The sequence below is a fragment of the Echinococcus granulosus genome, assembly GCF_000524195.1.
Source record: "Echinococcus granulosus chromosome Unknown EG_S00005, whole genome shotgun sequence".
Lineage (NCBI taxonomy): Eukaryota > Metazoa > Platyhelminthes > Cestoda > Cyclophyllidea > Taeniidae > Echinococcus > Echinococcus granulosus.
Genome location: NW_020170385.1, coordinates 869,823 through 883,331, shown reverse-complemented (window position 1 = coordinate 883,331; position 13,509 = coordinate 869,823). Strand labels below are relative to the sequence as shown.

The 13,509-nt window shown below is 42.3% G+C and overlaps 3 protein-coding genes across 3 annotated transcripts; all 3 read right to left on the bottom strand. All coding sequences in view use genetic code 11, as the record gives it.

Moving 5' to 3' along the window:
• Window position 1: 1 nt before the first annotated feature.
• On the bottom strand, window positions 2–1,117 carry EGR_01355 (Threonine aspartase; the record flags this gene model as incomplete). The annotated part of the gene is made up of 1 exon (XM_024490604.1): window positions 2–1,117. One exon carries the CDS (start codon window positions 1,115–1,117, stop codon window positions 2–4), a length of 1,116 nt encoding a protein of 371 aa, XP_024354928.1.
• A 1,189-nt stretch (window positions 1,118–2,306) lies between these two features.
• Window positions 2,307–4,813, bottom strand: EGR_01354 (Solute carrier family 25 member; the record flags this gene model as incomplete). The annotated part of the gene is made up of 8 exons (XM_024490603.1): window positions 2,307–2,395; window positions 2,665–2,742; window positions 3,165–3,243; window positions 3,572–3,769; window positions 3,954–4,218; window positions 4,253–4,320; window positions 4,391–4,651; window positions 4,682–4,813. The coding sequence occupies 8 exons, from the start codon at window positions 4,811–4,813 to the stop codon at window positions 2,307–2,309; spliced, it is 1,170 nt and encodes a 389-aa protein (XP_024354927.1).
• A 692-nt stretch (window positions 4,814–5,505) lies between these two features.
• EGR_01353 (Vacuolar protein sorting-associated protein) lies at window positions 5,506–11,641 on the bottom strand (the record flags this gene model as incomplete). Its single annotated transcript, XM_024490602.1, has 20 exons — window positions 5,506–5,637; window positions 5,717–5,809; window positions 5,891–6,008; window positions 6,067–6,188; window positions 6,411–6,538; window positions 6,614–6,695; window positions 6,731–6,855; window positions 7,139–7,480; window positions 7,725–7,904; window positions 8,228–8,321; window positions 8,735–9,227; window positions 9,512–9,573; window positions 9,644–10,083; window positions 10,153–10,254; window positions 10,361–10,619; window positions 10,821–10,982; window positions 11,020–11,168; window positions 11,385–11,494; window positions 11,523–11,581; window positions 11,618–11,641. 20 exons carry the CDS (start codon window positions 11,639–11,641, stop codon window positions 5,506–5,508), a joined length of 3,276 nt encoding a protein of 1,091 aa, XP_024354926.1.
• Between the last annotated feature and the right edge of the window lie 1,868 nt (window positions 11,642–13,509).

Here is a 13,509-nt window from a genome sequence, read left to right as displayed (position 1 = left end):
TTTATTTGCAAGTGAAAGCATAGTAGTCTGATCCTGTTGGGAGAGTACGTGATTTTCGTGATACAGCAACTAATGGCTTTGTCATTTGATTACTGATATAAAAGCCGTAGGCCAAAGACTCCGTAGAATGCTTGAAAAAGAATTCGACAACCGAAGACGATAAGGGGTCTCGTGCGTCGCCAGTATTGCCTATACCCACGATACCGCCAAGTTTGCTGGTAGTTTCATTAGATAAGAATCGTGAATCAAGGAAGTCCTCCTGAAAAGACGCATTTACGATATTTGGGAGAGAACCATCGGTTCGTTTAAGAATCTTTGAAGCCACTCGTTGCGCGAGTTGAGTTTTTATGAGTTGTTCACCGGTTCCAGATGTGACACAGCCAACTGAAACAGCAGGAGTGACCTCTGCCCAGGAACCACAACCATAAACACAGGCTTGTCCGAGACGACCCTTCAGCTTTAAAGGAATTCCACCACTCGAGGAAGCCGCACATATATTACCGGAAGTGTCTAGACAAACTGCACCAACAGTATCTAGTTTGTCGCCATGTCTAGGTTTCTTGAAGTGCGATATTTCATCAATAGAAGATGCAACACTACGATCACGCTCATCTACAAGTCCACGGTACCTCCGCCACCTATTTTTTGCCGCATGTGATATGAGGCAATGGTCTGGAAGAATCTGAATACCAGCAACTTCTGAAGCCCAGCGCCTTGCTCCATCCCCACAAAGACTCAAGGGCTTAACACGACCGATAGGAGATACAGGTCCCGTAAGATGCTGTAGAATTAAGTGTTTTGGGATTTGTATTGGATTCTTTACACAAGAGACACTTCCAACCGATGTAAACAAAAGGCTTTTGCCGCACATAAGTCCAGCATCGCATTCGACATGTCCGTCAAAGTTTAAGCAACTCCCAAACCCAGCATTTGTAAGGGGACTATCCTCTAAAACTGAAATTGCGGCAGTAGCAGCATTGAGGGCAGCGAACTCGACCGATGGATCATTAAGAATGCGTGCAGCTGCAGCACAAGCATTCATACACACATCCTTGTATGAGCGTTCTTTCGAAGGAGAGTGGAAACCCGCGCCAGCATGAACAGCTACTGCAAACATAAGCGTTAAATTGTGTTACGTACAAATTTAGAGGAAAGGGGGAAAATGTACAAATCAGAACCTTAGAGAAAGGAAACAGGAATGGCGACACCTACGTTAATTTTACGACTGACCTTTAACTCGATCCAATTAAATTTAAGTTGGCATAAGAGCAACCTTTTCTGTAGACAGAAATAATCACTATAATTTTGGGCTCACACTGCCTTTGATGTCGTATACTTATTTTTTAAGTCAAATCCGCAAGCATTTATTTGGTACATCAACTTATAATTTCATTGAAATATACCTATAAGCGAAATGTCGAAAGTTACAATCTTGAAAATAAAAGTAGATTTGGACCCCTTTAGTACAAAACTTATTTGGGTCGTCATGCTTTCATGCAAGTAATATAAGAGATGGATTATTCAATGAAACAGGTTTGGGGGACAGATTCCCCTTTTCGCACTCTTACATCTGCGGCATTGCATTCTTTCGGCTTTCGAAAACTCGCGCTTAAACGGTACGCTTGCGCACAGCCGTGGAACTTGATTTTGCTGAAGCTCAAGCAAGTATTTGAGCTTTCCATGCTAGCCGGATTGCAAATAATTTGAAATGGTTTGGATTATCATTGATGGAATTATCACAGTGTGCAAAAGCAACCTGGTGTCTTCTGCCTATTAGTCTCCAAAATGACCAATACTACTAGCTGCCAAGATTCCCCGAATGGAGGAAGGAAAAAAGACCAGTGATGGGCCCAGCGAAAGAGCAAATGCGATACACCCGTCCAAACTACACAAGTCCCTTGAAATTGCCTCACTGCTTTGTGTTCATTACGCGGCTGAAGCAACTGAGCAGAGTACCGACCGTCAAAACCACTAAGACCCTCCAGGGGTTTAGAAAATTCACAATTCCCCCGATCTCATCTCGTAAAACCCCATAGCCGAAATCAATAGACCCACCACGACTTTCACGCAATGAATCGTAGGATAAAATGCATTAGGCAGCGTTCCCGACTTAACTGATGCGCGGGGGTTCGCCCCAGGACACGACCTCCAGGGTCGTGAAAATGCATTGCCAACTAGTTATGCAATAAGAACCAGAAAAGTAGTTCGAGTTTCTGTTTGACATCATAAAAATATGTACAAGCCTCAAACCTTGAAATGGAGATGAGGGAAGACGATGGCAGGACGGCTAAAAATGCACAAATGTGCTACTTCGGTAGACTCTGTTTCACCACCTCAAATACGGAGACCATCAATGCTGATGCAGTAGTTGTTTTCAAAAGTCTCGGTGTAAAACCTGAGGAGGTAAACGAAGAATATGAATAACTGAAGACTTAAAACGAATCGCACTCAGAAATAATAAACGAAGCAAGATCAAAAAGGAACAACTACAAGATGGAGACAGCGGAATGCCTCACCTTATGGGAAAACAGGAATGGGTCAATTTCGCAATTTTTAGAAGCTAATAACTGCTCCATGGGGATCTACTATAATATCATTTTAAGTAGACGTAACGTGATCGCGTCCACGTAAATGAATTAGTATTATACGTGAAAACCAACTTACCACTAAAAAGAGCCTCAACACCCTTCTGTTTGTAAAGCTGCTGGAGGGCTTTCCACGTCGATTTCGAATATGCCTTTTCTTCAAAAATAAACAGTAGGCGGTAAGAAAGAAGTTTATAAGCTCTGGACCTTGATAGCGTTTGAGACCAAACTACGGAATATGGGTCACCTCAAGCCTAATAGGTGGTTGATCCTGAGATAGTCATAAGCTTTATCAGCTACACCACGGGTTATTTACCACTCACAATTCACAAATGAGGCGTTTTATGTAATTATTACATCCGGAGCAGGAATTACTCCGACCGCGGCGATGCTCCAAATATTCACTCAGCCAAAAGTTTAAAAAAACTTCTTCAAACAAAACCCCTAGCTGTCACAATCACTTTGCATCAAGTGAAAACAGGGTAGGCAGCATAGAACTTATAACCAAAAAATACCATATAACGAAACGAAATAGTAGAGCCCCTGCATTGTGACAGTAAATCACATGAAATAACTCACGACCAAAAAGAGCTGCACCCAGCTCTAACTGACGGTGAGTTTTAATTACATCAAACGGATGTGTAATCACCCCAGCAGCCTAAAATGAACGAAAAACAATGTGCGGAGTGATCCGTATTGAGTTGCATCCACAATAACTAGCCACATGAAGCCTAGATCAGGAGGAAAACAATTAAAGGGGCCAGGAATTGGGTCCTAGCTAAACTGGAAATGACACTATATATGTCTGCGCTAAAGTTCCGCTGCTGAAGGAATCCTCAGCTTCAAAGCACTTTTTACGCATGAGTATGAGAAGCAGCAAGTGTGACACTCAATTCAGAACTAACAATACTGTCTCCCGACAACTCGAGAGGAATACAACGATTTTACATGCATAAAACGGAAGCATCACAACAGGCGCATCTTACAAAGCCAGCAGTGGCTCCGTAGAAAAAGACCACTGGGAACTCTAGAGTTGCTGAAGCTTCTTCATTTGATGAGACCTGCAAGCGAGTTTGGCGGTATTTGTTTTTGTTATAGTCGTAAGTATACCAAAATATTGCCGAGAAAGGCACATCACGAAGAAGTGTTGGACCTACGCCAATCCATAAGCTTCGGATGCCACCCTATAAAATGTTACTTAAACGCTGAAAAATTAAACTATCAAGAAATCGCAGCACCAAGAAACCCAGTATGAGCAATATTCCGTCAACGTACATAAAACTCACAAATTTACACTTATATGCTAACGGTGCACAAAATCAGATTACTTTGGAAATGAAAGTATATGATAGAATAAGATCGAAGTACCTGAATTACAGTAGACCTGGCAGTTTCATAAAATGATCGTACAGTCATCGGTTTTGACTGCAGCTTTGTACGCATAAGTTCCAATGGCGAAATCGTGAACACAGAAAAAACCCGCGATATAACACCAACAATAGGAGGTATAATATTCATAAATTGGGTGGTCTGATAAACTTGACATTCACTTGAAATGTAGTATAGGCTAATCCGGTGCTTAAGCCAATCATTGAGTGAATAATACATAACTGTCTGCGGAAGAGCCATCATCCTAAAAGCTCACCTATTTAAGCTTCATAACCTACAGCGTTGGTGACAAACCACTCCAAAGAGACAGCATACCCTCTGTTTTGACGATGGTAGAAAGGGCTTCCTAAAAGAGAAGGAGGCTATTCACACACAGAAAACATTCACCAGCGAAGAGCAAACGGAACAAGCCTTACAGCGGAGGACATTCTATAAGTGAAGCTATTTACAGTTTGGGGAATACGAAGATGCCTCAAACCAGAGTGGAAAATGCAACATGCAATGCCTTCCGGATGGTAACAGGGTTGGGTACGCACCCAAAAGGATTTGAAATTTCTCCTCGGCCTAAACCAAGGCTTTGATCGAGTCCCTGCCAGGCTAACCCCATTTTCACAGGCACAAAGATGATCCATCAGCCCATTACAGTACAGAAAACAATTGCCATGTTTTGAAGCAGACTAAAAAGTGTCACTGGTTGGTAGTGTTACCTGCATGCGTATTTTGACAACGTCCAGTGGAGTCATAACTAAAGACGTAAGAATTCCTCCTAGGGTGGAAGCAATTATTCTTTTTGGACCACAATCACATGATCCAACACCATCTTGATGCTGAATGCCCATGGTAAGAACACACCAAGGTGTATGTCTTATTGAACATACGGGTTAAGTGGACATTCAAGACAAATTACTAACTTTTTAAACGAAGATAAATGAGGACTATAGTTAATATGACATCAAAGCAGCTGCTTTAAGCCTCAGCTTTTACAAAACTTAGCACCGTAAAAGACCATTATATGTAAAAACGCAGTGAACTCTTTTAATTACATCTGAGATATAGAATAAAACACTTTATTTTAAGGACCAAAGACTGTCCCATTTAAAAAAAGGTTCTATATCGCCAAAATTTCAGCATATTAAATGACGCAGTTTCAGTGGATCCCGACCTTAAACTCTCTCAGCCCCCAAAGGACTACGCCTGCGTCGGATGATCAGCTTAACTGGAGTACTCCACTGCGCTAGAAACTCCCATAATTAAAAAATCGCATATCCCACTACTCACAATAACCAACATAGGGACCCAAGACTGAATAGGGCAGACATCAGTCACGCTACCTCGCGAGTTCCACCGAAATGCACCAAAAGTGACGAAATTCCGATTCCAAAGCAGACACTGGATGGTTAAAGAGCCACTCTACAGAATGGGAGCGCAACCCACAAAGGCCATCTACGCAACTAAAGTGCCGAACCACCACGACCTTATCGGGAAGCAATCAGTTTATTGAATCACTCTCATCGATAATGACAGTCCATTTTCAAGATGTAAGCCAGATTTTCTGTTCGCTTTCATATTCCTTGGCATCGGAAAAGTAGAGACGACTAACACTATCGATAGCAACCTTTCCACAAAGAGCGCAATCAGCGGCGACCAGTTCATCAAACTGAGACTATAAAGAAAAATTACACGGACTAGTAATTTACAGAGGCGGGATGCCATGAAAGACTCAAAAGGCAACGACTTCCTACCCGAAATGACTGAATAACCGCGGCGTCAGTTTCTGCTTTCGTACAGAGTTCAGCCAGCCTCCCGGCATCACCGGGAGTCAGGAGTGGCCGGACCTACGGGGGAGCACAGACAACGAGGTGATTAAGAAATTACTACCCGATGCAACTTGCGTGCACGTTTTTCAAATTACTCACCAAGTTCAAGAGACAGTCTGTGTGGAAGAAATGACCACAAGGAAACACATAAAATGTGCGTAGAGAGATTGAGTGTAGGCAGTGAGAACAACGAGCATTCTCTGGAATGATTTCGTAGCTACAAACAATTTAATTCGCGATAGTTATCACGTCCACTTTGAATGAGTAGAACTCACTGAGACTTATATTCATGGAGTTGGGTGCGAATCTCATTGGTACTCTCCACAGTCGACCGCATCTCCACCTTCAGCTGCTCAATTTGAGAATTGTAGGCATCGAGCGATTCGCATATTACCTCCTGCAAAACATACACCTCCATTCTAGATCACGAACGAAGCTGAAAAAAAATATATTATCCGCCACTTCAAATCGGTGGGGAGATTGATTAGTTAGTTCGCTAATGTTTAAAAATGGAATAAACCACAAAATTGAAATACAGTTAGACGGTTCAGCGAAGTTGATAATCTCAAAACGAAACACCCAGTGAGCGCTAGCAATATGTGCACGCGAAATAACGTACCCGAAACTCATCGATAGTGACAAAATCAGGGAAGAGTGGAAATACGTCTTCCAAACGAAGGAGAGAAGACTCCTGAAGCAGAGCCGTCGCCTCCTGTGGGCTACTTTGATCGGTAACAACATGACGAGCTGTTAAAAAGCACATCAACTAAGTACATCATATATAAATGAAGTCATAACTGAATTAAACTGAATGTGACCTACCTATGCGCAGCCAGAGAGCGCGTTGCGCATCGATTCCGAGAATATTTGACTTAACTATTTCCTTAGCCAAAGCGATGTCATTCTGAATTATAGAAAATCCTGCAACAGAAAATATACCTTTGAAAGAGCCTCTTCGATTGCCTGACCAAAAAGTCCCAACGACTGCAACAAAAACACAGTTGATCTTAAACAGCCTTTCTCCATGGAAGTTCGAATTGCGAAACCAGGATCATATGGCAGACCTGAAGGGTATAGGATAAAAACGATACAGGTTGAAAGAGAACTAACAATCTTGAAGTTGTCAACCGAAAAGCATCCATATGTCCATTTCTGATGCCTCTCAGGATATGTTCTACGCAAAGATAACCGCAATTTTGCCTTCATATTTCAAAAATATCCTGAACATAAAGAAATATTTTGGAAATAGAAAAGAACTGAACATATTGTACCTGTTACCAAAGAAACTATGATGCAAAAGTTCGGGTACTGTCAGGTGTTTGATGAGGTGATACCGCACCAACTAACCGGGCTCTAGAGTAGTATATGCTGAAGAAAGTGTTTTGGACATATTGTCCGTTGTACCAAGACCACCAAGTACCTCCACAAAGACCCCGCAAAGATTGGATGGGGTGTACTTCTTCAGGTAGGTCAGAAGACGCGTGTCTGCAGTGGAGTCAGGAAGGCTGGCGTATAGGTGAATGAGCTGGTGATGTATTGCCTGCTCTTGACATTGCAATTGATCAAGCGCAAACTCCAAGTAACGAATAGCCTCACCGGGCAGAAGCAGCAATAGGCTAGAGAGAAGTCTACAGCAAAAGCACGCAACACTAATCCCAGCGTAGTAAGTACAATTAAAGGGCACAAAACCTATGAAATGAAGAAGTCATTTCAAGGCAATCACAGCTTTGCTGAATAACAGTATATATTATTCACATGCGCCAACTAGACAAGAAGCCTCATTTATTAACAGGTCTAATAAACTGTTCCAAACAGGCGTTAACGCAAATACTATCTTCATATTGATGCTTATAACTGGATGCACAACTTCCTCTTCTCTTAAAGCAATAATTTCAAGGGACGAAGTGTCCCAAGAAATGGTAGACTTGCCTACAAGGACACAAACGCCGTCCAGCGGAAATCCAGGCATCGACAAGCATTTTCGGCTCACAGGGAGCCAACTGGGCGCTGTATTGATACAGCTTCGCTGCACAAGAAGGGTGGGTGGTGAAAACGAAAAGCGCCTCCGCATAGGCGCCTCGTGACATGTAATGGTCGATCAGACGATCGTAATCTGCAAACAAGGCAAACATTCTTCTTAGAATTCGTATTACAGCATAAGTTTTAAGTGCGTGTGTACTCGTGACCGCTATCCAAGAATTCCATCTACTGGGCTTATTTTTTTACGACTTCACTGAAAAATTAATAAAATGGGCAAAAACATTTGCAGAAAAATGAAACACATCTTATTGGTTGCATCGGAAAATCATGAATAGATTGGCATGATAAACGGAAAGAACCGGTTGGATTAAACCGTATTTACAGATAATAAAATGTGCCTTAATGAGGAACTCTTGAAATGCACTACCATAGAGCATTTATTGTCACTAAACTTACCCCCGTTCGTTTTAGCGAAAAACACAAAGTCATCAGAATTCCCATGACTTGATAGTAGACTATAGATTACATCCTTGCACTTCGACAGGATCTTCTAGGGAAAAAGTGAGCATCCATATAAGCCACTTTCTTTGCAAAATCGTTGTGGGCATTTTTGATCACTTCAGGACTTATTTGTTGTATTTTAGGCACCTAATAACACATTACCAACAAACAGACAGCAATAAATACAGCAGTCTGTTGTGTAATTCCAAATGTACTAAGAATGACTATTAAAGGTTTGAAAAATGGCAGAGGTGTTACACCAGACTGTCCATTTCAAAGAACCACAAGTAGTAGAGCTATTAAGAAATCAAAAAAAGTTTCTGCGACAATTGCGTTGTACCCTAAGTACCAATAAATTGACGTGGAAATAATGTAAAATGCAATAAAGCATATGCTTCATTAGCCAAGTGATTGCGACTCGAGGCCTTCACACCACTTTAATAAAACAAAGATTTATCCTACCGAAACTTTGGACGATGTGACGAGAAGACGAAACTCATTTCGAACGCTGGCCAACTCCTCATATCTCACACTAGGTGCATCAGGTTTAGCGCATTTATCCTCCAAGAGGCCGATTTCTCCCAGTAGCAGTTCGATTAGCCAGAGGGCTATGACGGTCATCAGTCTGTCATTGGTCTCGCCTTCAAGAAGTTTCAGTTTCGTTCGAAGAAAGACCTTCAGGGGTGTGCAGGACGTGAGGAGCCGAAAAGTCATGCCGAATGAAGAGGCAGTATTGGTGGGGATCCTGCTATCTTCCACTTCCTCTCCATCACTCCTCCCCTCCTGTTCATCGATCACCTCATAATCTTCGGTTAAGGCGATAGCGGCCGCCACGTTTCCACCCTCAGTGTCCCCATAATTTGCAGCAGATAGAGCTGTAATCTGACTGAAACGAAGAGCTATCTCCTCAAACGGCGTCGAAGTTTCAGCAAATAACTCCGCCGATTTTACATATCTAAGGCAGTTGGAGATAAAAACAGTTAGGCAGTCTTCCAGGTCACTGCGAGAGGAAATATTAAACAAACAGAAACGTTACATTTCAGAAATCGTTATGAACGCTGAAGCAGCCAAAAAACAGGCCTATGACTATTGTGAGCAAAACAAAGGAAAAAATAAACGTACTTATAGCGTCTCACATAACGAAGTAACCACTAAAACAGCTAAAAGTGGCTTGAACGTATAATACGAACGCCGTACTTATGACCAAACATATCCGTAATAGGGAGTAAATGATCTTACTCGCCATGTGCGAAATAGAACTCCGCCTCCTGGGAAACAATTACGTCCAATTGTTCTGATGTCTATAGATAAATTAACAATGTAAATTCACACACATATATATGCATGCGCATAAGTGACATATCCCCTAACCTTGCAATACTTTCGAGCCTCCTTGAATTCTTGCCGGTCCAGGTGTATTCTCCAAATACGCCAATCTTCGCGATCTACAGTAAGCTGGCAGAGAGCCGTACTGCTGTAAAGCCAAAGACGGTCCTCTTCTGGGTCTCTGCATACGCCACTCAACTGCGTGCCACCGAGGACGTCACGAATACTTTGTGAGAAAACGGGTTGATCGTCGAGCAGATTAACGGCTTTGACACGATCCGCATAGGCGATGACAACATGGAACTCCATGAGAGATATGCATAGGGGCAGACTGGCTAACTCCCCCGCCATCGTGGGATAGGGAATCAATTTGGCATGGCTTGCTAGAGAAATTCGCAGAGGCGTCATCAGATCACTAGCACTGGATATCACCTCTGAGTCGATCAGGCGAGTTGGATCCAATTGGCAGAAGTATATGCCTGATGCTGTAATAAAATAATACATAAACACCTAAGTTTTTCTCCGAAATAAATGATCCAAATCACCGATGTTACCTGTCATCCAGGCAAATTGGCTTGGAACTTCTTCGCCCTTCTTGTGAAACACTTTAAGATCACTGTATCCGTATGAGACTGGAAATTCGATAAACTTGGCACCTGGAATTACACATGAAGGAGCACACATGATTTGGAATGTCCGAAAGTACACCGACTTTTGAGATGAACAAAACACGCGACCCCTTAACACTCATCCTTTTTTTACCTGATAGGTTTTGCGAATAAGGTGCAAACACAGGTGCATAGAAACCAGGTATGTATCCTTCACGTAGAGCTGTGGCGCTTATGTAGCGGCAGGCGGAACCGAGATCAGATGATTGCATGCGACCGAAAAACTGATAAAGCCGACCAGGTGTAGACGCAAGCACAGCGCAGAGCTGCAGTTCTCCTGCGGGTACAAGCGCAGATCCTGGTGGATAGCGAATGACAACTAAACCAGTAATACTCTGGTCCAGTCGTATAAGCTGAACGCCAAAAAAGTTTGCAGGTTTAACAAATAAGCTCGGTAACTATACAGTACGAATGAAAGAGATAGGCTAACTATCGGTTGTAAAATTCCATCACAAGTCACTTACACTAAGATGGAATGCGCAGTAAACAATGCATGAACAAATACTAAAAGCATTCGACGAACTTTACGCAGCCGGTAAAAACTTCATGCATACTTCTTTCCAAAGCACTGTACAGCTTAAAGAACCCAAGAATTCCTCGGAACTTGATAGCATCGCTTCAAAAATAATGCCCTCGTTTGTACCAATAAGGATTTCTTGTGTGGTTGTATCACTCTCGTTAAACTGATTCCAGGCGACTGAATCAATCAAAAGATCCTGATTATCATGTCGAAGGCAAATTTCATGACATTACCTTAGCTTTCTGAACCTGCTTAAGTTTCTTGCACTTCCTTGTAGTATATAAATTCACTCCCGATTGCATGCTGATAATAATATGACATCCATGTGGATCCACGAAGAGATTGTGCACGCGATCATCGGAGTGCGACGTAATTTCAATTTCTATGCGTACAACGAACGAATCGGTGACAGTACTCAAAAAGACGCAGATATACTTGTTTGAAAATATGAATACGCAAAACATGATGAGGCGTAACATCTCGTAAACACTGCGTATACAGCATTAAGTATACAAAACACAATAGATACGGAATACATGTTCGAGTACAAGAATACTTTGTGAATGCAGGGTAGGGCGATGTAAATCCAATTCCTCACCTGTGACATAACTACGATCCAAGACTCTAGCTATTACGAGTTTGTTTGAAGTTGTGGCCGCAAATACCAAGTTACAGCACACGACGACATGGGTAATATGCGCAAGCGGTCTAAAGTGTTTAGTAAATATGAACTAACTTGAACCAAGAGAGAGTTTGGAACCCAAAAATACTGTCCTTTGAGAAAAAGTCGGCTGACTACAATGGTAAGCACCCAAAGGTTGCCGAAGTTACCTCCAAAACGCGCCTTGCCGCCATCACGTAAAGTCCTTGAAAACGTCCAATGGACACTAAGCAGTTTATATGCAAAAATGACATCAATCTTCAAGGACTGCCGGCTTACCAATAAAATAATAATAATAAAGGGCCCAAGGCAACATGTATCTTTGACGAAATATTTTTAAAACCAATCAGAATTTCACCTTTGGAAATAATAGCAGCGCACACTCGCTTCAATTGACCTTAGTTGTTTGAGCACATCGCCTTGTATGGTAAGTAGGCAGCATAATATATTTGGTGTTTAATCCTTAGCTTGTACATATGTAATATCTGTGTTGTTTTAGTGTTTCATTCAGAGGGGAGGCGGAGAAGAATCAATCCTCGTGACTGAGTCAGCGTTCTGCAACCCGGAGGGGGTTCCGTGTCTACACGTCCCTGAGCTTGTACTTGCCTTCGCCACTTATTTATCCTACTAAGCATAACAAAGCCAAAACAACCTGAGTGTTCTAAGAGGGGAGAAGGGATCTATGAGCCCCGTTCTACACATGTGTATGTACATTCGACATCTGAAGAGACTAGGGCCAATGGCTATGTGCGGACGCCAGCCAGATCGGCGGAGTTACAGTGGCGGTGGTCCCAGGTGTGCCTTTTATCAGAACCGAGAGTTAAGCAAACAGCCAACACATTACGCGTGTAGCCCCGTGCTACGACTTATAGCGCCTTCACCAGTGACTTTGGGCGCTACACCGCACCATCCTTTCCAACATCGCACCGACGAATATTGTGCGTCTTTTTGGGAAATTCTCTGCTTTTGGACCTAAACATAACTAACAAAGATGGTTTACGGGCTGCCGCTAATGGGAAGCATTAGCGGCAACCTGTTCTGTCTACACCCAATAGTTAAGCTTCATTAATAATCGCTTTCCTGTGTTCTACCTTGTAATTTAGAAGCCTTAGGCTCCGGCAGTTGCCAATCCTTTGTAAAGTTTATACAACAATCTGTCAGTCATCGTATCCTAGGGGTGTTGAAGGCGGGTACAGTCCCACAAAGGATATTTTTCTCTTCAGGTGTTTCTAATAACTTAAACTTCTCATATAATAAGCATGAAAACATTCTCAGCTCCTAGTCACCTTAGTGCTGGGAATCAAACCTTGTTAGCGAGATGGTAGTCTTATTCATGAATTGCATCAGCTCCTCCCTTTTTTACACTAAATGTGTCAAAGACCATTAGGATTCCTCATTATTTAATCCTAGTTTGAAAGATTTACGGGGGCCTTTTAGTGTGCATGACCAATTTATTGTGGTGCTTTGTAAAAAGAGTTGCTTCTATTCAAATTAGATATTACCCTTGTGTGTAATTTTTCCAACTCGGCTGTTCTTAATGTTTATGTAGGGTCGTTTGCTTCCGATAAATTATGATATATGGTCTCTTAGCTATGCCACACTATATGTTGGCAGGACAGGCTTTGGCTGTTAAAAGCAATCCAGAATCTGAAATTAGCATTCACGTGCATGATACTGCAAGTAAGGGTAGGTATCATTTTACCGGTTATTTTCCTTAAGAGGATTTGATTTCACGTGCAGCGAAGCACTTTTAGAAGAGGAGATGTTATTTTTTTCAACAATATTTTAATGAGTTGCAGCGAACTGACTACTTTCGCATTACCACACGCTGCCACCCAGGTAGTGCCTCCAGACTTTCCTGAAGACGCAAGAGTGCACATATGTTTATATACATATATATGTTCATGCACATTCAATTTACATATATACTTAGCGTACAAGTGTGTTGAAGGCTACTGGCATGGCCTGGAGGCCAGCCCACCTGTCGAGGTACAATGGTCATGGCACAAAGTGGCCCCTTGCCAAAACCGGCAGTTAAACAATTGACGTATTACATCATCAC